Source organism: Pipra filicauda, unplaced genomic scaffold (genome assembly GCF_003945595.2).
Source record: "Pipra filicauda isolate LSUMZ 115617 unplaced genomic scaffold, ASM394559v2 scaffold236_size1216567_pilon, whole genome shotgun sequence".
Lineage (NCBI taxonomy): Eukaryota > Metazoa > Chordata > Aves > Passeriformes > Pipridae > Pipra > Pipra filicauda.
Window position 1 is genome coordinate 353,691 of NW_024104350.1, and position 24,061 is coordinate 377,751.

The 24,061-nt window shown below is 48.5% G+C and overlaps 1 protein-coding gene across 5 annotated transcripts in view; it reads left to right on the forward strand.

Annotated features, from left to right (window-relative positions):
* The first annotated feature begins 8,659 nt into the window (after positions 1–8,659).
* The window catches only part of PTCH1 (patched 1), a 75,947-nt gene continuing 60,545 nt past the window's right edge, over positions 8,660–24,061 (forward strand). For 3 of the 5 annotated variants that reach the window (XM_027723317.2, XM_027723318.2, XM_027723319.2), the window contains exons 1-2: positions 14,625–14,895; positions 16,402–16,594. In XM_027723317.2, coding sequence (XP_027579118.1) covers positions 14,695–14,895; positions 16,402–16,594 — 394 coding nt within the window. In that variant the 5' untranslated portion in view covers positions 14,625–14,694. Of the gene's footprint in view, positions 8,724–14,624; positions 14,896–16,082; positions 16,103–16,401; positions 16,595–24,061 lie in introns of those variants that run through there. The other 2 variants (XM_039381672.1, XM_039381673.1) reach the window with 2 other exon arrangements.

Consider the following 24,061-nt stretch of genomic DNA (forward strand, 5'->3'; position numbering starts at 1 on the left):
AATGGATATTTTTGTCATTCTTCCTCCTCCGCCCCATTTTTTTCCCAGTAGTAAACTGAAAGATACATGTGGGAAATAGGTATGAGAAGAAATGTAAAAAGGAATCACATGTAATTTTGGGAGCCTGGAGGCTACTTGTGATCATTTCAGAAGGTGCTTCAGTGACAAAACTGTTTTAAAAACTCCTATCTCCCACTTACGCCTGCCAGTTCAAACCAAACTATTACACTGAGCATTCAAACACAAAACTTTAGTAACCAAAGCAGCCCTTGACTTTTAAATTTCAGTTTTCACTGTGGGCTAAAGCAGCACCCTGTTCTGCAAGTTCCTTGTCCAAATTCAGTATTTCCAAGGTTCTGTGTGAGAGAAGATGATGGCATCCTGCCCTGGACCTGATTACACTTCAAGGAAGAAGGGATAGAAAAACTTCAGTTTTACAGGTTGGGTAACAAGTCATGATCACCACATTTTTCTTCACATGAGTGGATCTGCCTATTGTGGTATCCATGTTTCTTAGGTATTGCAGAAGAAAAATAAAGAGTGTCATACATTTGCAGGGTTTTGTCTTTATAGCCAACTAATATTAGGAAACACGAGTTGAGAACAGCTTCCTTTTAGTCTCATACAAATATCAGGGTGATTCAACCAGCCAAGTGGGCTTCTACCTACTGTAGCAGCTAAAAATGAAATACAAGGAATTCTAGATTTGAGTGCATTTTAGTTGGTGTATTTCCTACTTTTCTTTTCATGGAAGAAAAGCCTGTTCCAAAAAGACATTTATTACATAGCAAGAGTTAACAATTACTCCCTAGTGATACATATATAACTTCCAGGATAGCTTTGCTGGGTTTGTGGGTCAACAGCGTATTTCTTAATGAAAGAAGAAAAAAACAGAGTTGCTGTTATGAGGCAGGTGCTGAAATCTCAGTAACAGTTCCCGAGCAATGTGAAACCCCTGTAAATCATTGCTCCCTCACAAGGCAACCAAGGCAAAGAATTTCCCAAACTGCCCTTATTTTGCTAAGAGTGTCATCTTGTGGAATTCTTGGAACATTCTTCAGCCCTGATTGGCAGCTGAAGAGGAGGATTAGTTTTCCTCCTGGTGGAGTAATCCATTATAGCTGAAGGTGATTACTTTTAAGAAAGCAATGTGTCAACAAAGCCAAGAGAATGTGGTTCCCTGACATCTGCCACTAATGAGACACCATTCTTTTGTTTGCTCTCCAGTGGTATTTCCTAATGACAAAGCCAGGGGTGGGGGGAGAATGGGGGGATGTTTGTGGTTTTTTTAAGCTACAGCAACTGCACAGACTTTGATATCAAGCTGTTGTAATCTCAGCTCAAATGACACTTAGCACCCCCAGGACTGGACAGGCTTCATTACACCTGATGGGTCTGATTCCCCCATCCCTTCTGTCATTCCTACCGTCCATTCCTCAATACTCCCACTGAGTCATTCCCACCTACAACGCCCCATGGTGCAGAAAGTGATAACCTTCACCAAAGCATGTGCTCTCCTCTTGATGTCACACTACAGGAGCTGTTTCTTCAGACTGTCTGATTTTGTCAGCCTTTCTCCAGTGGCTGACAATACTCTAGGCCATGGTACTGTCAAATCAATGACAGAATAAAAGAAAAAAAAAGTCTATTCTGAGAATGAAATTTATTTCCTGTAATTAAAGCTATACTCTGTGGCAGTATGCCAAAAGACATTCACATTTTTCTTTAATTACCCAGAGTAATTCATGTTCTAAAGCATTTTTTTTGAAGTAACATGCCAAGAAAACACAGGTTAGAATCTTTAAAGATATTATGTAGGTCAGCAGACAAGGACAGTTTTCAAAGTGCAGTTCAGCATGATTCACTGTATAATGGCTTAAAGTTTAACCTTGTGTCATTTGGCCCACACAGCTTTTATATAGGATATCCAAATTCAGTATAAAGGGCTAGAACAGCAGCTAGCTGGAGATCTGAAAATAATGGATATTTGGTATGTTTCATGAATCTTCACTCGAGGCAGATACCTTCTGTTGGTAGCATACAAGCACCTGGCTTACAAACGTATTTTTGTTTAAAAACAAAACAAAACAAAAAACACACCACACACAGAAAACCCCACAAACAAACAAAAAATAAGAAACATAAGGGGAAAAAAAGAGACAATATTCTGAATTGTGACTCTTGGAGGATCCATTAGCAGGTCAAAATGTACAGCTTTACCACTTTTAAAAACACCAATGAACTCCTTAACTGGCTCATAATACTACAAGTCACACAGATGGAAGAGTTCTCTTGAATAACTCAACTGCACTACTTTATTCAAGAGCAATTAATTCTCAGTGAAGTCAACGCAGCTGGAAATAAGCCCATGATTCCAATAGGCTGCCTTTTCCTAAGCTCTTCCTTCCAGATATCACAGAGCCCTCAGTCTGCAACTGAATTATTGCACGAAAAAGTACCACCACAGGTATTCTGGAAGCGTGAATTCTACCAGGATATAAACACTCAGCTTTGCTATGTGAGGTCCCAGGATTTTAAAGTGGATTCCAGGATTTTAAAGTGGATTCTTGCTTGTTGGTTTCTTTGCAGAGGGGCTCCTGGCAGCCTGTGAAGGGGAAAAAATTAAGGACTTCCCAAAAGCAAGAGAACTGTGTGTGAAAAGAGGATAAAAGGTCATCAGAAAACCAGAAGAGCCACCATCATTACTACTAGTGCAAGATGGAAATAATCATTTGCAAAGTGGCAGAAGCCCCAGCCACGTGTCCAGAGAAGAAAATAACTTTTTTTTCAAAATAAAGCTCAATGGCACTAGTAGCAATAAAGACGAAATACAGAAACATGAGTAAACATTAAACATAGATTCATAAACAGTCATGAGTGTGTCTCTGAATCATGAATGCTAGACTGTTTGTCCAAACAATCTGTTACAGATGAGTACAGAATTCTCAATAGCACGTCACTGAACATCACTAATACAGATGCTTTCCTGAGTTTCACACTAAGCAAAGATTTAGTTAGTTTAATAGCATAGTGAGTGCTAAGACTTCATTTACTCATTTGCTTTGCAGTATATTAAATAATATCACTAATAAGGAAAATAAAACTCATAAAATGAATGTAGAAAGTGTATTGTGGTGCATGATTCCTGGAGGAAGAGGGAAAGAATTGCTCTGTGCATTCCTCCCTTGCTATACCAAATAAAAGGCAAAATTTTTCCATTGTTATTTTAGAGGAAATAATCCGCCACAAGAGTGTCTTGGGTTACAATTTGTAATGCAATATTTTTACCCAGACTCATCAAATATAGTAGAGAAGACTGAATGGCTGTTCTTCCCCCAGTGGAACATGAAAGTACTTGACGAAATGAAAATGCAAAGAAACCATACAAAACACACCTTCATCATGGTACTGAGGTACAGAACTGGCATTTATCTTGGGAGCAAAACTCTGCAGCTGACTTAGCTGAGATAAAATGCCAAAACCAGTCTTTCAGTTCTTATGCTTCGGGATCTAAACACGCCAGTTAAGGACAGGGTAGATTTCTGTTTTCTGACATCTACAAATGAGCAACTAAAACCCTGAAGAGCAGAGGAAAGTTAGGTTCCCTTCTGAACAGTCTGGCATTCAGAAACACTGCACTTCCCTGCAGCTGAGCTCATAGTTTGTTAAATGCAGAAGATGTGAAGGCAGAGATAGTATATTTTACTAGTTCAGCTTGTACCGCTGAAGGAAAAAGGATAGCTTTTGGGTGCATAAACCCCTCTGTTATTAAAACTTCCTTCAAAATATGCACCTGGGAACTGAAACTCATAACCAGGGCAGACAGTAGAAATCCCGGATTCTTTAGCAGTTTTAGGGCATACTTAAGCATGTATATAAAGACACGTACGTAAAATAAAAGCTTCTGTTTTCTCCTCCAGCTCCCTCCAAAAACCTCTGTGTGTTCCCTAGGCAATAAATTCCTGTTTCTCAGCTATCTTAGGAGATAACACCTCTTAACTCCTCTCTGCTCCAGAGGCTCAAACACCTTTCCTCTCTTTTCTAATTAAATTCAGCATGATTAAATTCACAAGCACTGTTCCTAACTTGCACATAGCTTCGAAGTTCTCTGCTTCTCTTTCAGAGCTGAAGAAAGATTCGTGTACCCATAACTTCGCCTAGATTCCCAACTACTCCACTTGTTTCAATTTATTCTTTTAAAAAAATCACCATAACTTACAAAACCACACTTGGGTACATCTTCAGCACGTGTGACCCCAGCATCCCAACACCACCATCACTGTTTTGAAGCAGAGACAAGTAGAGTTAATGGCAAATGATGGCACAGGAAATCCCCTCAGTCCTGATGGCTGTCAGTCTCCTGGGAATCACTGCAGGAAGAAGGGCAGACTGTTTAGCCCTTCTGTAACACTGCTGCATGTGGCAGGTGGGTAGGGATGTCCTGTCAGCAAAACCCCAGCAGAGTCCCATGACTTACCAAGGCCCCTACTGCTCATGTTCCCAGGGGATTGCTCACTATATTCCCAGTCTCACTCAGATGGCATGTCCTTCTCTCTCCCATGGAGAGGTGTGGATGCTGCAACAGAAACAGGATGTTTACAGACTGGTACACTCTTCAACACATCCTCCCAGCCATGAATGCCAAGCCCTCATTTATCACCTTGGTTTCTATAGGTACAATGTGTGACTGTTTCTTAGAGCCAGAAAAATTCCCAGCAACTGGTCAGATATGTGGTGCTGCTTCTGTTACTTTTCTGTGCTACTTGAAGTCTTTGGTCCCGTGGATATGGTTTGCACCATTTTCAGGGTGATGTGTAGGATTAACAAAAGGCCACATACAGTGGCACACACATATGAAACTTCACAGCTCCAGCTTTTGAGACTGATGGAGAAGAAGATTTGCCTTCTGGCACTTGCATTCTCTCTGTATTCCCTGCATGAACACACCAGAAACCTTATGTGCCATGTTAATCACCTCGATAAATCTGAGAAACCTCTTAGGCCAGGGGTGGCCATTAGCCCAGAGATGACCTAAGAAGTTTCTCAGGTTTATTAACCTCACGCCAAGCCAGGGATGGCCTGAGAGTGCAGCCTAGAGACCACTTATTTATTTTCTGCAGAGCTGCCTTCAGGTCTACATTTCAGTTGGTATGGTGGGAATCCTTGGTATGACATTGGGTCTTGTATCCTTGATGCGATATTCTGAACTAAACCATCAGTGAACTGGCCATCTAAATCCTATACTGTTGAGGTCTTACAAAAGATGGGCTAATTTCTGACAGCTAAACTCCTATACTTATTAATCTTTGAACTACTCTTCATCAAAAACTTTTTAGCAATATCTTTTTATTAAGTCAGTGAATTTTGGGTTCACTTGCATGTTTAACGGGCATATTTCTTTTTCTAAAAAGACCCAACAGAGGTATGGTGAAAACATTTAATGTGTTCATTAATGATGACCAAATTTTTACTCGAATGCTTACTGTGTTGCACTATGGTACAAAGAAAAGCAGATTTAAAAAAATGGTATTTCATTAAAGCTTAATATCATACATAAAGATGTAATAGAAGTGTTTTCCAGTGACATACAGACAGGCTTAAAGGGAAGACTTCAGGGAAGAATAAAGCAGAAGAGGATCTGGGGATTATAGTGGATTCCATCCTGAGCACAAGCAAAAAAAATGTCACACCTGCAAATAAGGCAAACTCCACAGCAGCATCTGTAGGAAAGGTACAGTGTGTGAGCCTTGATACCACAACATCTGAACCAGCTGTGGAGCACCACGGAGAGACAGGCAACAGTCAGAGATTTAGAAAATATGCCACTGGGAAAAGGTGGAATGAATTGCCTAGAGACTAAAGACAAGGAAAGACATGGGTAATCTAACTTTCCTTTTTTATGTAATGAGAAGGGAAATAAATTTTAAGTTCACATTAAAAAGGACAAGAAGCAAGATGTCTAAACTATAGAAATGGAAATTTGGGGTTGAAATCGGGAAAAACCTTTCCAACGGCCAGAACCAGTAGGTTTGTCTCAAACCAACTGTTGGAGAACCAAAATTGTGGAAGGAGATTTTAAAGACCAGACTGGGTGACCATCATCCAGGATTATCATATGAACGAATCCTGTCTTCAGAAAGAGAGGGGAGCAAATGATCTAAGACTTCTGGTAGTGGGATTTTATTTTTTTTTTTTTTTTGAGAACTTTTTGGCATTTGAATATCTCTTTTCATAGCATTTCTTGTATCACCAGCCACCTGCAAGGTATTCATTATACAAGTAGCAAAGGACTACCAGACTGATATCCAGTGCTGTGCTTCCTCTCTACAACAAACAAAAGCAAAGCAGTCAGTGTCTTCTTTTTCCCTCTGTCCTTTCTCCTTTTTCTGCTCCAGAAATGAACACCCTTGTAGCTGAAAACCATGTGACTTTTAAAGTACTGGGTGATGAGGACTCAGCACTCATTTTCTTGATGGTGAGGGTCAGCACTGAAGTGATAAGGGACTACTCTTATCATAAAAACCAAACCAACCAAACAAAAAGCCCAAAGCAAAACAAAAAAATCCCTGGCTTCACCTAAGTGTCAGACCTGCAAATACTTGCTACAGGGTTCAATCATCCAGGCATGAGGCTGCCCTGGCTGCAGCAAGATGACGAGAGAGCTCTCTTAACCTCAGCTGCTCTCTGCCTTAATTTCTGCTTCAAACAGAGGTGCAACACACAGTCATTGATGTGATGGCCTTGTCACACTTTCAAAATGGTTTTCTTGTCAGAACTGCCTGTAGTTACAATCAAAGTAGCTTGAGCTGAAGGCCTTTGACAGTGGCTTCAGCGGGAAAATACAGAATTGGATTGAAACATGGCCTTTATCCATGTAGGAGCAAAGGGGAATAAAGCAGGATAAAACTGAAACACTGAAGCATAGTGCTTCTTAGAGAGGGGATGTCTGGTTTGCAGCAGCAAAGTCAGTTTTGGTTTAGTTTTCTCAGTTTCCCTTCCCTCCCATGTTTTTCATGTATTCTTTTAAAATCCTGTCTTTTCCCATGCTCTCTCAAGTATTTATCATTGTCACAAGCCCCTCTGCCATGTAAAAATAAGTTTTGTAGACAAAATGTCTTTCTTACTCATTATTTTGATGCATAGCCTAGTTCTATGTAGATAATATGTATGGAGTTAGGCTGCTTAATGCAATCTGATCGTGAAATATTTCCTTACAGTTTCTCTTATACAGTGTTTTATATTCTTGATAGTGAACATATGACTGCAACATACACATTATTTTCTGTTAGTGGAATTCTCTAACAGGAGCAATATAGATAAAATATGGCTAAAGAGTATCCAAAAAAGTCATGTGGAATCACTGAACCCAATCATGAAGCACGTTTTCTAAACATCTCAGGCAGAAATATCGGGGCACCTTGGACACAGGACTACAGCAATATACATTTTATTCTCAAAATATGTTGTGACGATTCCAAATCCAATAGCAAATCAAATGTGACTGGCTAGGGGGAAAGGATCATCCATAAACAAAGTGACAAGTCTTCCAAGACAGGTAATTTATTCCTTGCAATGTGCCCTTATTCAGGAGCAACACTTGCCATGACTTGATACCAACCACCACAAGCTTCTAAAAAGGCGGTTATAAATTTCTGCTTATATATCCTGTTTGTAAATATTCAAGAAAATGTTGCTTTTAAAAAGAGAATCACTGTGCTCTTCTCCAGTAACGTTCAGGAATTATTCACTGGAGTTAGCTTCCTTGCATTGCAGCGTTTCACCTGAAAGCTGACTTTCTAGTGACTTGCAGCAAAAACGAGCCGGGCAGGCACAAACGTTCGGGATTTCAAACGCACCGCCTCAGTCAGAGCCCGGAGCGCTCAGCAGCCAGAAGGAAACTCTGCTTCTCTCTCCTCTCCGCACACATCCAACTATATTTTTCTCGTGACGAGGAAACCACGCTCCGCCACCTCGCACCTTCCACGCTCTCCCTCCTCTGGACGGCCGAGGTGGGAGCGGGGCTCGGGGGCGGCGGGACCCGGGAGGAGCGGCCGGGCGGGGGCAGAGGTGCGGGGCTCTCCCTTCCTCACTTCCTCCGCTTTTTTTTTCTTAAAAGTTTATTGTAAAGGGGCAACGTTTGCGGGCCCGTCACGTGACCCTGACAGGTCCTGCCTATTGAGAGCCAGACCACCCACATAGAGGACGATGGAGCTGCTTAATAGAAACAGGCATGTAATTGTGAGGCTTTCCAGCACTCTGCAGAATGCCTGCAACCTAGGAGGGTTATTTTTTTACATTTTCAGTTCCTTTGGCATTAAAAAAAAAAAAAAAAAAAAAAAGGCAGGAGCAGGAGAGGAGAGAGGGAAGGAAGAGGAAGGGAAGGAAGGAAGAAAGGAAGGAAAGAAGGAAGGAAGGAAGGAAGGAAAAGATGAACTAAAGGGGGGAAAAGAAAAAGAAAGAAAAAAAAGGGAAAAAAGAAAAAGAAAGAAAAAAAAGAAAAAGAAAGAAAGAAAGAAAGCAGGAAAGAAAGAAAAAAAAAGAAAGAAAGAAAGCAGGAGAGAAAGAAAAAAAAAGAAAAAAAAAAAAAAGAAAAAAAAAGACGAGTAGAAGGACAGGGGAAGAGAACAGTGATGCTCCGTGTAAGCCGCCAGTCCCAGTGAATGAGGGCGCACCCAAAGCTCCGGCGCGGCTCCCCCCGGGCGGCTCCTGGAAGGGCAGCGATGGTAGGTGCGTCCCCGGGGGGACCCGGCGGACAGGGCCCGGCCCGGGGCGGTGTTGGAGGGAGGGCGTGGGGGGGAGCTCCCCACAGCCGTCGGGGCCCGGGGCCTCGGCCGTGCCGGGGGAGCAGCAGCGGGCACGGCCGGGCGGGGCGGGGCAGGGGCCGGCGGGGCTCCCCCGGACTCCCCGGGGCTCCCCCGGGGCCGGCGCTGCTCGGCCTCGGCCGTGCGGGGGCCCGGACCTGGGCAGGGAGGCGCGGGGGGCACTGGCTGCCGGTGGGAAGCGGCTCCGCGGTGACTCTGTGCAGTCCCGCCCCGGTCCCAGCATCCCGGCACCTGCGTGAGCTCCGGTCCGAACGAGCTGCCGTGCGGGGAGCAGGAATCTCTCCGGGGCCAGGCTCTATGGGACAGGGGTCGCCTTAGGCTAAGGTCAACAGTGGCTTCAGCCTCCGTCTTCGGGATCGAACTCCGCTTGTGGCTGGTACCGGGCACCGTCGGGACCAGTGCAGCGCTGCTGTCATCTGTCTCGTGTGTGTTGTCCCGCTGCTTTCCAGGGGTTGGAGGCCGGGGGGTTGTTCAGTGACAGATCTCCCTGGCACTGCCTTAGCCCCAATATGGGAAGTAGACCTGGGGAAGGCAAAAGAGAGGAGGGGAATGGGGGAGACATCTGATGTCGTCGGGTGGTTTTAAAAGGAGTGTTGGAGCCAAGGTGGGTATCTGCCAGCTCCTAACCACATAGCATTTACCACCTCTGGTTAGAGGGTCTTACCTTGTTTCAGCACCAGTCTGTAGCTAATTTCTGGTTAGCGCTCCTGGGGCCATTGTGTGTCTGGATTATAATATGAGACTGTATCTGGACAGTAGGTAGTATTGTTTAGAAATGTTAATGCTGAGGAGGGAGTGGGAGGGGAAGGAACCCTTTAAAATCTATTTGCTTTCAAGAGCCCATAGATATAAAACTGGCAGCCCACTCTGAATTAAAATGTCTTGGGCTTCTCTGTTTTTATCCTTATTTCACACACACATGCACATGCACACACACATACGCACACTCACACACCTTTTATTTTGTTCTGCCTTTGCCACAGTATATAAAGCCCTATTGAGACATGTAGGCGTGATGTGTAAACCGGATTAGCAGTATGAAAGAAAGACATACAATGAGCCTGAATTGTTTTACTTCCTTTTCATTTCTCACGCCTATATCTCTAATAAATTTGTTGCTCCAGCAGTGGGTCAAAGAGATTGTGTCGCTCAGCTTTTTTTTCTGCAAGGCCCGATGGCAGAGATCATGAAAGTGAATGCCCTGCCTTCTGGCACATGCAAGATTTGAGCTGTCTTTACACAGACCCGGTGTTGTCCAGACTGGCTAAAAATGATTCAGGGTAACTTCCCCCTCTCAATGCACAGTAACGTCCTACAAGTGGCAGGGCATTTTGCCAAAAAAAGAATCTGTTTTGAAGACGCCTTGGGTTTATAGAGCTAAAGCTCCTCGTGGAATGTGACAAGGTGTGCTAGAGCTGGGATGTCCCCCGGGTTTTGGAGGGATCGGGGTGTTGCTCCCGCCACTGCCCTGCACAGCTCCCCGCGCGCTCTCGCCCTCCCCTGGGAGTCCGCTGTGCGCGGGAGGAGCACAGAAACCTCGAAGGCTCCTCTGGAGGCACGTTTCCCCGCAGCCCTCCGCGGAAGAAAATGCCACTACTCCTCGGTTGGTGCTGTAGATCCCTCATTTGCTCCTTTGTGGCGTGCAGAGCAGCTTTCCATTAAAGGAGATCAGGGGTAATTAGCCGCATTATTTTGACAAGTTGGCTCGAGCAGTTCCCTTTCTTCTACGGCTGAGGAGGGGGAGAGGCCGCCCGCCTCCTCCTCCAGGCGCGGGCGCTGCGCGGCGGCGCTGCCCTGCGGAGCGGCCCCCGCGGAGCACCGCGGACCCCCTGGGGCAGCCCCCCCAGGGCAGCATCCCCCGAGCACCGCGGACCCCCCGGGACAGCCCCCGCTGAGCATCACCGCCCCCCGGGGCAGCCCCCGCGGAGCACCGCGGCCCCCCTGGGGCAGCCCCCGCCGGCCGGGGGTCCAGCAGGCACAGCGACTGCAAACGGAGAGGGAGGCTCAGCCTGCTCTGCACAGCCGAGTCATCTGTGATCTCATGTCAAAGCCAGTGTCAGGTGTGCGGGTGGAGCACAGGGTCGAGGCAGACGTGTGCCCTCGTGCAATGGAATCCTGCGTGAGAGGCGAAAATTTGAGGGAATAGAAAAAATCAGGTTATTTTTCCACAAGTCCATCTTCTCCCATGGTCAATTCTCTTGTAGCCCTACAGAAGGAAACTAAAATGCCTGTGCTTCATTTCTGTGTCTTTGTTACGATAATCAAATGCTCCAGCAGCACAAATGCATTTGGTGGTGTGTCCACAGGTGATGAGCAACATGGGAAAAAAAGTGTTAAAGTAGAATCACTGTAAATACCACTTACCCATTGTTAACTTCAATTGGATTTGATACGTCACTTGGCTGGAGGAAGTGTGAAGCTCTGCCATATTGGGCGTTATGGACACCAAGGTGACCTAAAAAGCAGAGTATTAAAAAAATGAAGCCACTACGACCAAAGTCAAAGCTGAGATTCTTGTACACCAGGCTTGGCTCTCCAGTCATTGAAAGGAACAGGTATAAAAGGTGATTGTAGACTGCAGCCACTGCATAAAGAGACACCTTCCCAGGCCTTTACCATACAGCGAGTCCTAGATAAGAAATCTGTGAGATCCCTTCGAGTTGCTTAAGATGGAAAAAGCCCTTGGTGTGGAGGAGCAGCCGCACACACAGGGCATGCCTATCACAGCCAGCAGTGCTTACAAATGTGAATAAGGGCAGATTGATTAGGAACATTATTGCCAGGAATGTAGCACGCAGGCATCAGCTATGAGGCAGACTGGGGGCAGTCACTGCTCTGACCACCCAAGTGGAGACTTTTACACCGACATTTCTTCCTTAAGGGAAAAAAAAAAAAAAAAAAAAAAAAAAACCAAAACAAACAAACAAAAAAAAAGCAACACACAACCCCCCATCCCTGAAACAAGACCAATTAGATCTCTGCAGTAATTAATCTCTTGTGTATGCTTTAAAATACGAAAAAAAATCTCTCCAGACCACAGGGAGAGAAGGGAGATTAAGATAGTGCTTGTTAAATTTGAGTCTTCAGATCGAGTTTTGGAATCACGAGTGGGAACGGGTGCTAGGCTACTCTGTGAAGCCTGGCAGGCAGGAAGCATGCAGGGCAGCTCTGGGGACTCGAGGTGCTTGAAAGGGACATTCTTCCGCGGTTTTGGAGCCTGCTAGGAGGCTGAACCAAAATGCTTCTCCACCCATCCCTTCTTTCTCCATTCACCAGCTCTGCTACCCCTATAGAGGTTGAGAGGATGCAGAAACAGTGGCACATCAGTTCTTAGGGAGCGGTCACTTTCCCAAGTGGAAACCTGGGGGTGGTCGACAGCACTGTAGGTGCAAGTTTCAGCCTCCAACAGAAAAGAGCCGCCAGCTCCAACCGCTTCAGGTTTCCTTGTCCCATATGTATACACCTACGCGTGCGTGCATGACAGCTTGCTGCTCCCAGCAGCTCTGCTGGAGACAGTGCTGTGCGGAGCACAGGGCAGGGCCTTCAAGGAGGCAGGTTTCCCACTGTGGGAAAAACGGAGGTGGGACACAGGGAAAGGGAAAAGGGACCCCCTAAGTGGCGCCTATGGCCCTGGAAGGGCCCTGCCCGTAGGTGCCCTCGGGCAGTCTCACGGAGAGAGCGGTGCTGTGCACAGCCCGCCCCCGGTGCGGGCGCCGGGGGGGCCCGGCTGCTGGCGCAGGGCAGCCCCGCCGAGGGGAGAAGGACGCTGGCAGTGACCAGGGGCTCGGGGCTTTCGCCTAGGACCGCTCCCCCAGGTACACGCGCGGCGGGGCCGAAGGGAGAGGTGCGCGGTGCTGGCGGGTGTGGCGAGCTGGGCACCGCACCGGCCTCGCCGGGCTGCTCCTCGCACCTCGGGTCCCCGCGCCGCCCTCTTTTCCCCCGCATTTCTCTCACCGCCCTGCCACTTCCCGCCCTGCTCCGGCAGGCAGCAGCCGTCCCTGCGGAGGGCCGCCCCCCAAGAGAGTGTCCCCGGGCCCGGAGCGCAGGGGCGGCCGCCCCCCGCCGCCCCCCGCGCACGGGGGTCCGCCCGGCCCAGGGCTGCCCCCGCGGGGAGCCGCGCTGGGGGCCGGGGCGCGCAGCCCCGGGGCTGGGGGCGGGTGCGCGCGGCTCCAAAGGCAGCAAATTAATGGCTGATTCTCAATGAACGGAGACGGGGAGAAGCGGTGCCAAAAAAGTAAACAATCGCGTGTAGTTCAAGAAATGTTTAGCGCGGCCAGGCAGGCTGCGTTTCATGGACTTTCACACTAAAAACATATTAAAGTTGGCTTTCCTCAGGTTTCAGTTAAAGAATGAGCCCTAAGTTGAAACAGGCTAGCTACCGCGGCTTTAAAGCCCTCAAGTGTTAAGTTTTCATTGTGTTTTTCTAACTGGACGGAGTGGTTTTCTTGCAAGGAACTAAGCCTCCTCTTTAGTTAAAGAGAGAGGGACTAAAATCTGGCACTTTCTACCGCAGTATCCACCACCCTGTCATTATTCCTGCAAGCCTGGGAATTCAGCTCGGACCTCCCAGTATTTGTTGCAGCTCGAGGCCAAGGTGCCTCTAAAAAGGATTTTCTTTTAAGGCCTTTAGGAATCGCTTAGTGCTGCTTTCCCCCCGTTTCCCTCTCTTTTAAAAAGGGAAAAATGTATTTCTGTATGTCGATCGCGAGAAAGTTCCGCGCGTGTATTTGTCTGCAAGCATCCCGGACGGAGGAAAAAAAATCAATCGAAACCAAAAAACCAACTTTCTTGAAAAGAAAACGAAGAAGAAAGGGGGAGAAGGCATTCCTTAATGGAAGTATTGCATGCAAAGAAGACGGGATCTCTTTAAGGCTCCCCCTGAAGCTGGAGATGCACACACAAGGGTTGCCGGCCTGGGTGGTCCCTCTACTTTGGTGAGCTGTTGCTAAGCAGCTAATAATAGTCATGTTTGCTGAGTAATTTCTGCCCTCCCCGAGCCAATCGCCTCGCAGAAACCCAAGCCATCTGACAGCCCCGGGGGCGGGCTCTCAGCCCCTTTTTTTTTTTTTCCTCCCTCTCCCTCTCTCGCTCTCTCTCCACTCATACTCCCCCACCTCCCCCCCCCTCCTCTTTATCCAAATGGAGAGAGTCCTTTTTTTCTTCTTCATCTCATCTCTGGAGCCGAGGGGCTGCAGCTCGGTGCTGCCGCGCACACACCGAGGGAGAGCGCCAGGCAGCCGCCCGCCCGCCGCCGCGGCGGGGCCGACCGCGGAACCCCGCCGGCCCCGCGGCCCGCGGGAAGCACCCCGGCGCTGAGGCAGGATGGTGCAGCGGGGCGAGGCAGCCCAGCAGCAGCAGGAGCAGCCGCGGCCCGCCGCGCCGCCGCCCCGCCGCCGTCGCTGAGCGCCGCCGCGGACAGCGGCTTCCCGGAGGCAGCGGCGGCCGGCCGGAGGAGGCGATTTCAACGGGAGCGGAGGACAGCGCGGCGGCGGCGGCCGGGGGGGCCCGGGAGTCGCGCCCGCCCGCCCGCCCGCCCTCGCCGGGCGCGGGGAGCGGCCGCCTGCAGCGCGGGGTCCGCGCGCGATGTGGCAATGGGAGGCGCGGGGAGCGACTCGGCCGGAGCGGCCGCGGCGGCAGCCGCCGCCCCGCGCCCCGCGTGAGGCGGCCGCGCCGGAGCAGCCCCAGCAGCAGCCCCAGCCCCGGCGGCGGCGGCGGCGGCAGCAGTGGCGGCAGCAGCAGCCCCCGCAGCAGCAGCATCAGCCCGCGGCCCGCAGCGCCGCCAGCCCCCCGCGGCCCCGCCGCGCCCCCGGGGCCCCGGGCCCCGCCGCGGCAGCGCCAGCGGCAGCTCCCCCGTCTCTCCGGCGGCGGCAACATGGCCTCGGCCGGTAACGCATCGGAGCCGGAGACCAGCGGCAGCGCGGGCGGCGGAGGCCACCCCGGCCGGGCGGCGAGGAGCGGCGGCGGGAGGCGGCGAAGGACCGGAGGGAACCGGCGCGCCGCGGCGCCCGACCGGGAGTATCTGCAGCGGCCAAGCTACTGCGATGCGGCGTTCGCCTTGGAGCAGATTTCAAAGGTGCATTCAATCTCTCCCTCTTTTTTCCAGAGATACAGGCTAGTGCTAGTGCTGCTTTTTCGGCGGGGGAGGAGGAGGGGGGTGGTGTGTTTTCTCGTGGGGGTGGAAGGAGGAGATGGAAACGAAACGGCCACCAATAAAATGCTGGGAAAAAGAGAGGGACGTCTGTGACTCTTCAGTGCGGGAGAGAGTGCCCTCCTTCTCTCCCTGCTCGCCTGTGCCTGCCCTGGTGCGTACCTGCGCTGCGGAGGATTTCTCCTGTTAAACTTCCCGAGACAGCCTCGGCTCGCTCCCGGCCTCCCCATGGCTAGCCCCGGGCTCGCTCTCCCGCTCCCCCTCTCCCTCTCTGCTTCCTTTCCACCTCTCCAGCCCCTCGCAGCTCCCTGCGACCTCGGCAACGCTCGCTCCCGGCCGGCCGGTTTCTTGGCAGCAGTTGGGCTTTTGTGAACTTTTCCGTCGAGCGCTGACACGGCGACCGCCTTCAGAGAGGAGGGTCCCCGAGCAGAGAAGGCAGCGGTTTTCTCCCCTGCCCGGAGGTCGGAGGGGGAGCGAGGGCCGTAAACAAATTGCCACCTTAACCCTGCCGCGCCGGTCCCCGCGGAGGGCTGAGGTGCCGGCCCGGGCGGGGCGGGGGGACGGCCCCGTCCGCCAATCTCCGCCGGCCAAAAAATGTTCAAAGTAAACAACCTCCAAAAGCTGCCTTGCTGCAGGGATGGTTTCACTTCAGGGAGCGGATTTCTAGGCTTTGTAAGAAGAGGGAAAGGAGGAGGAAAAAAAAAATCCATGTGGCTGCCCTCTTCCGTTCACAAATATTGTCGTAACTTACAGATGGCTGCTCTACTTCCTAATTCAGATCACACAGCGTCTCCAAACTCTATGGAAATGAATTACTGCAGATCTTACAGCGCTGTTCACCACGTGGGTCCTGCCTTAGCACCAAATCCTTCCTAGGAACTGGGAGTGGGGGAAACGGCCACTGCTACCCACTAGCAGTCTGTCACACAATTCCCTCCTCCCCCCACCCCAGCCATTCTGGGGTCTTAAGGAGAACAGGAAAAGGAATTTTTCTTTCTTGTGGCTGTAGAAGTTCATCGGAAGTGGTTCCTTCTGCCCTGGAACCACGGGTCCTGCCAGCGAGAATGCTTTGCAGCCTGAGCTGCTGGCGGCGCCTCGGGCACGAGAAGAGCGTGGTGGTGGGCAGCACAGGGTAGGGCCCGGGGGCTTGAAGCGGTGTTGTCACACCCAAACCCACGTGTCTGCGTGGGGCAAGGATGGCTGCCAGCAGGTACATCTTGTCCCTACATGTGTGCTCGGCAGGGCTGTGGGGCAAAGGGCCCTGCTAGAAGGATGCCTGCTCGAGCCGATCCACTGCGCTCCATCCTTCATCCCGGGGGCCGCGCCCCGAGGGGCACGAGCTGTCCCGCTCGTGGGAGGGCTGGGGGTGCTCCCCCCCGCTTCTGGCGGCTGCCGCAGCCCCCCAACTACTGACCTCTTCTTGCCTTGCAGGGGAAGGCGACGGGACGAAAAGCGCCGTTGTGGCTGCGAGCAAAGTTTCAGAGACTGTTGTTTAAACTGGGCTGTTACATTCAGAAAAACTGCGGGAAATTTTTGGTTGTCGGCCTCCTGATCTTTGGGGCTTTCGCTGTAGGATTAAGGGCAGCTAACCTGGAGACCAACGTGGAGGAGCTGTGGGTGGAAGGTAAGTGCGGGGTGCCCGCTCTGTGCGGAGCCCGGCGCCGGGCGGGTCCGGGGGCGGGGGGCGGGCGCTGGGCCGGGGCGCGCGGCCCCGGGCGGCTCCTACCACTCGTCGGCCCGCGGGGGGCCGCGGCGGCCGGGCCGCGCGCCGGGCGGAGGGGCGGCGGGACAGACCCCGCCGCGTCCGCCCGTGCCTCGCCCGTGTCCCGCCTCGCGGTGCCGGGAGAGCCGCGGGCGGCGGGTCCCCGCGCCCCGCCGGCGGTGCCGAGGGGCCGCGCTCCGGGAGGCGCCCCCGCCGCCATGTTGTGAGTGCGCGCGGCCGCGGCGGGCGGGGCGGGCCCCGTGTGTGGTCCCGGGAGTTGGACGGCGTTCAGCGGGGGGAGCGCGCTGGGAAAGGAGAAAGGAAAATAAAAAAGAGCAGGGAGAGGACGAAAAAAAAAAAAAAAAAAAAAAAAAAAAGCCGGAAGAAAGGCAGCGGAGGCGAAGCCGAGCCCGGGCGGGGCGCCCCGCGCTGAGAGGCTTGGCTCCAGGCTGCCGGCGCTTGGGTTTAGGTGTGTTTTTGGTGGGTTTTCCCTTTTTTTTTTCTTTTTTTTTTTTCTTTTCCTGGGGGGAGTCGTTGTTTGCTTAGCATCGCATTCCCCCATTAGCTACTAGGTCGACGTGAAAACAGAGTTCCTTGACTGCAGCAGTTACTATTCTAGGTTTATGTCAAAGTTGCTTGCAGCAGAATTTGGCTTATAAAAGTTAATATGGAAGGCTGCATAAATAATCGTTACTAAATAGCGCTCTGTATGTGCATGTGTGGAAAAGCGAGCGCTGAGCGCAGACACAGTCGGTGACTGTTCCGAAGGCGGCGTGTCCTGCCCGAGGGGAATTACGGCGAGTGGGACCAGAGTCGGTCCTTGCAGATGCTCTGCACCGGGGTCAGGAGGAGGTTCACGGGTCGCTTAGTGAGTGCCAGTTTTTCTGTTGTGGAAGATAGCGTGTTACCAGCTGAACTTTCTTTGGTCCATGTAGTGCAGCTCAGGAGCTCAGACTGTGCTGGGGCCTGCCAGCAGACCTGCCTGAGGAACAGAACAGACACTGCAGGATCCCGTCTGTAGGCAGAGGTGTGCGTTCAGAGCTTGTGCTGGTCAGGAAGTCCCATGTGCCTCAAATACTGATGAAAACGATTGTGAACCTTGGTTTTCTCCGCCTTTTTTTTTTCCTCTAGTGCCCTTGTGAGGTTGTTGTGGCGAAGTTTCTTGTGTCAATTTTTGCTCTTAGGTGTTTTGCCTCTGCTTTTCCGTGTTTGGTAAATTAATAGGTGCTTGCAGTTCCATCCAGCTGCTTCCATGACATTTATTATCCTGGTATTACTGGTGTTCACTTACTTGGAATGGTGATCCTGTTCTATTAATGCCACCTGCTTGTTGTAGCTCTGTAATACCAAGAAAGTATTTGCTGATGATGCCTCTGTGACTGGCCTAGCAGTAAAAATGCAATTCCCAAGAAAAAAATACGACTTGCAAAATATAAACTTAGTTCATTACTACACTGGTCTCTTCCCATGTCATCGTTGTTGTAGGGAAGGGGGGGGAATCCCTAGTGTAAAATCTGGTTGAAATTGATATGTAAGGTTTTTATGGCGAAGATGAATTCATAATGCAGCTGGTTTGACAGATTTGATGTATGTAACTTTACATCTATGGAGTTTAGTTTTCATATCAAATTGAAAACAATATTAAAACATATTAAAACTCTGCATTTAGAAACTTTTGCATTTCTGTACTGGAAAAAAAAACCCCGACCAAAACCCCAAAACAGGCTAGCAGATTAAGGTGAAATAAAATATTCTGGATTTGATTGAAATTAACATCTAGTTTCCCTATTCTAGCACTGCATGACTATCTACACAAAAGAGCTTGCTAAAAATGGCTTTCTTGATAGTCAGTGAAAGTCCTGCCCATGAGCCTCAGTGTTACACAAATAAACCTAACAAATAATAATTGCATGTTTCTGTTGCTAAACTACAGACAGCAGTACAACGTGAGAGTTTGAGATAGAACAGATATAGGAAGAGATAGTATGGAAAATGCTGTTTTTCCTATGCAGAAGTGCAAAGCAGTGACCAAACTTGTTTTTCTGCACTTGTGTGCAACTGATCCTAGCAGGTTTAAAGTGCTCTCCATGGAGGTTATTATCCTAAGGGGCTCTTTAGATCAAGGTTTCTTAGCATAGAAGCAGTGGCTGAATTGTTCTCTTTATTGAAATAGTTGTCTTACTTTAGTCTTTACCTTTTGTTTACTGAGAGTTTGAGCGAACTGGGCAATGTTGGGCAAGTACAGAATCACAGAATTGTTTAAGTTGGAATATCATCGAGTCCAGCCGGTAACTCAGCACCACTGTGTTCACCACTGCCCCACGTCCCTAAGTGCCATATCTACTCATCTTTTAGATACTTCCAGGGATAGTAATTCAACCACTTCCCAGGGCAACCTGTTCCAGTGCTTGGCATTGTGAAGTGATTTTTCTTACTATCCAATCTAAACCTCCCCTGGAGCAACTTCAGGCCACTTCCTCTCATCCTGTCACTTGTTGCCTACAAACTCCTTTCAAGTGGTTGTACAGAGTTATAGGTCACCTTGAGCCTCCTTTTCTCCAGGCTGAACAACCCCAGCTCCCTCAGCTGCTCCTCATAAGACTTGTGCTGCAGACCCTCCATCAGCTTCGTTGCCCTTCTCTGGACACGCTCCAGCACCTCAGTGTCCTTCTTGAAGTGAGGGGCCCAAAAACTGAGCAGGAATTGAGATGCAGCCTCACCAGTGCCAAGTACAGGGGAACAATCGCTTCCCTGGTCATGTTGGCCACACTATTTGTGATGCAAGCCAGGACGGCACTGGTCTTCTTGGCCACCTGGGCACACTGCTGGCTCATGTGCTGGCTGTTGCCCGAGGTCATTTTCCGCTGGGAAGCTTTCCAGCCTCTCTGGAGTGTCCAAACTGGACACTTTGCCTTGTTGACCCTTATACTGCTGGCCTCAGGCCATCGATCCAGATTCCTCTGCAGAACCTTTCTGACATCCAGCACATCACCGCTCCCACCCAACATGGTGTTCCATGCAAACGGACTGAGGGGGCACTCAATCCCCTCATCTGTGTAGTCAGTAAAGATACTAAACAGGACTGGCCCCAACACTGAGCCCTGGGGAGCCCTACCAGTGTGTGGCTGCCACTTGGGTGTCACTCCATTCATCAGCACTCTCTGGGCCTGGCCATCAAGACAGTTTTTAAATCAGCGAACCGTGTCCCCATCCAAGCCATGAGCAGCCAGTCTCTCTAGGACAGTGCTGTAGGAAGCAGTGTCAAAGGCATTGTTAAAGTTCAGGTAGACAATATCCACAACCCTTCTCTCATCCACTAAATGAGTCACCTGGTCACAGAGGGAGATTGGGTCGGTCAGGCAGGACCTGCCTTTCACAAGCCAATGCTGGCTGGGCCTGATCCCTTGGTTGTCCTGTAAGTGCTGTGTAGAATCACAGGTTACTTAAAATATATTTAAAGTAACGGTTTTGATTTGCCAGTGAAATATTTTACAGTTATTGCTGCTGAATAATTTGGCAGTGTTTACTTAAAGAAACTGATTTTACGTGGTGTATTTCTGAATAGCGTGGTGGATGGAACATAATACAGCATTGAGGTTTGCTGGAAGTAAATGGTTTCTTTAAAACCATGACCCAGTTAATTAACAAATAGCGAAGTAAACTTTGGATGAGTTTTAAGACCAAGATAAATGATTAATAGTCTGGGCCTGCAGTTTATATGGCTAAAATATTTACATAGGAAGTTTAGAAACCCACCTGCTAGGCAAACTTTCAGAGAGAGAAAAAGAAAAACAGATCTCCAAAATGTCATTCCTTCAGATTTTTTTGTAGTAGTCTTCCTCCTTCAGAATTTGTGCCAGCATTCTTGGCCTTCTCTGAGGCTCCTGATACCAAAGTGGCTTTCCTGTCAACTTGTTTCTGACAGTGTTTTGGAGAAGGTTTTTTGTTTTGGGGGCTTTCTTTTAAACACAGTCCTCTTCTGGCTGCTGTTCAGAATACTTCACCTATTACTGTGTGTCCTACAGTATGCTCTTGGTCCATGCTCATTTCTTGTAGACTTGCTCTGGGCTGTCTTTGACTGGAACACATACCTGCTACCCTCAGCACATGAACAGATCTGTCATCCCCATGTGCATACCTGGCTTGTGAAGGGGATTGTTTTAGTTTCTTGGACAGACAGATTCTGGGCTGGCATTTGAATGGCAGTTCTGTTATTCACAGCCCCTCAGCTTTAGTTGAACTGCTGTATGTGGGTGTCCGTGCATCCTGCAGTTGCAGAGACTGTTTAGCATGTTTGTATATTGTACACCTAGAGAGGAAAAAAAAGGCTTTGCATTGATTTCCTCAGTGACTGGATTTTGTTGGACACAAATGGGCTTTTAGAATCATCCATTCATAACTAGAGAGTTGTCTGGGTGGAAAAGAAATCATGCTTGTAACTGGTCATGTTCTTTTGCTGCCACTCTTAATAGGCACTCTAAGACCCAGTGTGTCAACAGCAGTCAGACATATAAATTCACAGCCTCTGCTTCTGAAAGAAGGTAGTTTTGTGGCTCCAGGAAAGGTTCTGTTAAGTGGAGCTTGAAGTTTGGCTACTGCAGTGCCTTAAATGCTGTTAATTGGAGCAACCTATAATGGGAGAGATGGTCTAGTCTTGTTCTGTGATAATCCATTTCATGTTACCATTGTCTTGGGATTTTTTTTCTCCTCACTTTTTTCATTACTCTGTCTTCTTTGAGAGGTCAAGGATCATGCTGTTCTTTCCTTCCTTTCTTGCTTTCTGCACTTTTTGCACTAGCTCAGTCAAACTTCTCCCTCTCTAAGTAGCCTTCTTCACAAAGCTTTGTGAAGCTTTGTGAGCATGAACTGAGCTCTAACATGCAGAGCCCCTTCTTTTAGCCAGTTTGAGGGAAGAGGGTGGGTGATACAAATAGGTGAGACATACTGCAGGGGAAAAAAATGCCTTGATAGCTGCCTAGTTTAGCTCAGGTACGTGGAACAAGGTGCATTTTAATTGTTAGTGATTTAGGATTGAGTGGGTACCACAGAAACATTTTGTAAGTCAAAATTTGAACTATATGTAATATTGTTTCCTTTCACTTTAAGGGGGCAAAAATCAGGTTACTCTACTGTAGTATTTATGGCTGACCCGTCTTAAAATATGTTAATCTACCCATGCAATGTAAGAATGAGGTGAAAATGAGGAAAGTGTGTGAGTGATGCAGGAACCAGTATTATTTCCATAGATTCTCGGTTTTCTTAACCCAGCAAGATTAAGTGCAGGTGGAGAGGAAAGTTGTTCTTAAGTTCTGCCTAAGGCATCAGTTAACTTTACACTAGTACTCTTTGGAGAAACAGAAAAGAATAGTAAGGGAACAGATCTGTGTGAATTTGTTGTTTCAAGGAGACAAATTTCTGTGAGTGGGCTGAAGTAACATGTTGAGTTTGAGTGCAGTTAGCAGGAATTGGCCCAGTCAGGTACAATTCCATTCTCCCACAAACATGCACGTCTGTGGGCAGCAGTGGAGTGGTGGTGTTCAAGATGTGCTTGCTTCTGCATCACCACATGGATACAGTCTAGGTGGTAGAAGAGCAAAGTTACTCTGATGTTGAATCTGTGGTGGGGTTTTGCAGGCTGTGTGTCAGTCAGGGACATTGTCTCCGGTCACATCACCAAATTCAATTAGTTTCTGATGAATCAGGTGACATAAGAGTTTACTTATCCCTGAATACTTTCTTGCATTCATCAGTGCCTATTGAAAGTTCATTGAAAGGTACTTACCTGGAAGATTTCCAAGCCACTGTTTTGTTTGACTTAGATGTGATTATTTATCATGTGGGGATTTTTTTCAAGTGGGAAAGTAGCAGTAGTGTTTCCACATGATAACTCAAGGATGGTCATCTGGGTAACATGCCCTTTTTAATGTTTACTGATGAAAGTGCAGAAGTATTTCATGCTACTGTTTTGAAAAATCACATGAAATTCTTATATTTAGGCTTTATGTGATTTTGTGAGTGAAAACATCAGTGCAGTGAGTATTATGTTCCTGTGAATTCAAACTCCCTCTGTGTGCATGTCCTGAAAGCTGTTAAGGAAAGATGTTTAGAGATTGTAGTTACATGGATAGTTGATTGTCATCTTCCAAGAGACTGCTACTAAATTCAAAATCACTGGGGATCTCTGTTAAGTTCTGTCTTGACATCACTGCTTGGAGTTGATGCTCCTTGCTGAAACACTTGTACATAAAAAAGCCCTGCAGCTTCAGTGCATAAAAATCCTGTTTTATCTGCAAGACTTTTACTGAAGATATTGCCTGTGACCATTCTTTGGTCATTGAGAAGTTAAAGGGTGAAATCCTGAACTCACTGAATGTAGTGGCAGAACTTGGAATGACTTTAGTGTGGCCAGGCCTTATCCATGTATGAAGTAACAGCAGATTTAACAGTGTGCCCATGTTACCTCTTCATAGAGGGGAAAGAGGACAAGCTCCTCCTGTAGAGCTGTCATGCCCTAAGCTATAACTGCATGGTTGCATGGTTCTGTCTGCCTTTCAGACTTCAGAGCCATTTAATTTACTCAAGGCTGGAGAAAATTAATCTTCATTATTATTTCCAAACTTAACACACTGTTGCCCATGTCCTTGACAGAATGTGCTCTCCAGATCCTTGTTTGGAAGGGTCTGTTTCCTCCTGTTTAAATGTGTATTTAAGCAGGGCGGCACCTTGGCTGTGGCACTGCGCTCTCCCTCTCTTCTGAGCTTCGAGTGTCATCTTGCACTCTGGGGATTTTGTTGCTTATGAGCAGGGTGTGAAGGCATTTCTGTAGTTCTGGAGAGCTTGCAGATTTTGGTGCAGAAGTCCTTGAGTGAAATAAAGCAGTTGAAAGCAGCGCTGCTTTGTTGTTGTCCCCCGTGCCACTGTTGTTGAGCCGGAACAGGGGAAGCAGAAGAGCTAACTCAGCTGTAGGGCTGGTGCTGCTTGAGTTGTGCTGTGCATAGGTGGTGGTGAGTGGTTTGAGGTCTACTGCCAGCTCCTGTACCTGCTAAATGATCTGGGTTTTGTTTGGTTTTTTGTTTATTTTGTAGAGAATGGACCTCAGCAGACAGTGGGTTCAGAAAAGAACAGTGCTAAAAGCCACGGGTGCTCAAGCTTGCTTTTAGTATTCAATGCATTGAGGAAAACCTGAGCTCCTCACCCTGGCTCCGTTTTCATGACTTTTTTTTTTTTTCTGTGAGAAGAGATGGCCCAAGTCCTGTCATTAAATAATATTTGTGGTGGTTCCCCAGAAAGTCGTAATACTGTGTAGCATATGCATGTAACAGTTCTTGATCACTCAACGAATTTAAAGGCCATTGCACGCAAGTGGATGTTTCACTTACACGTGACTGT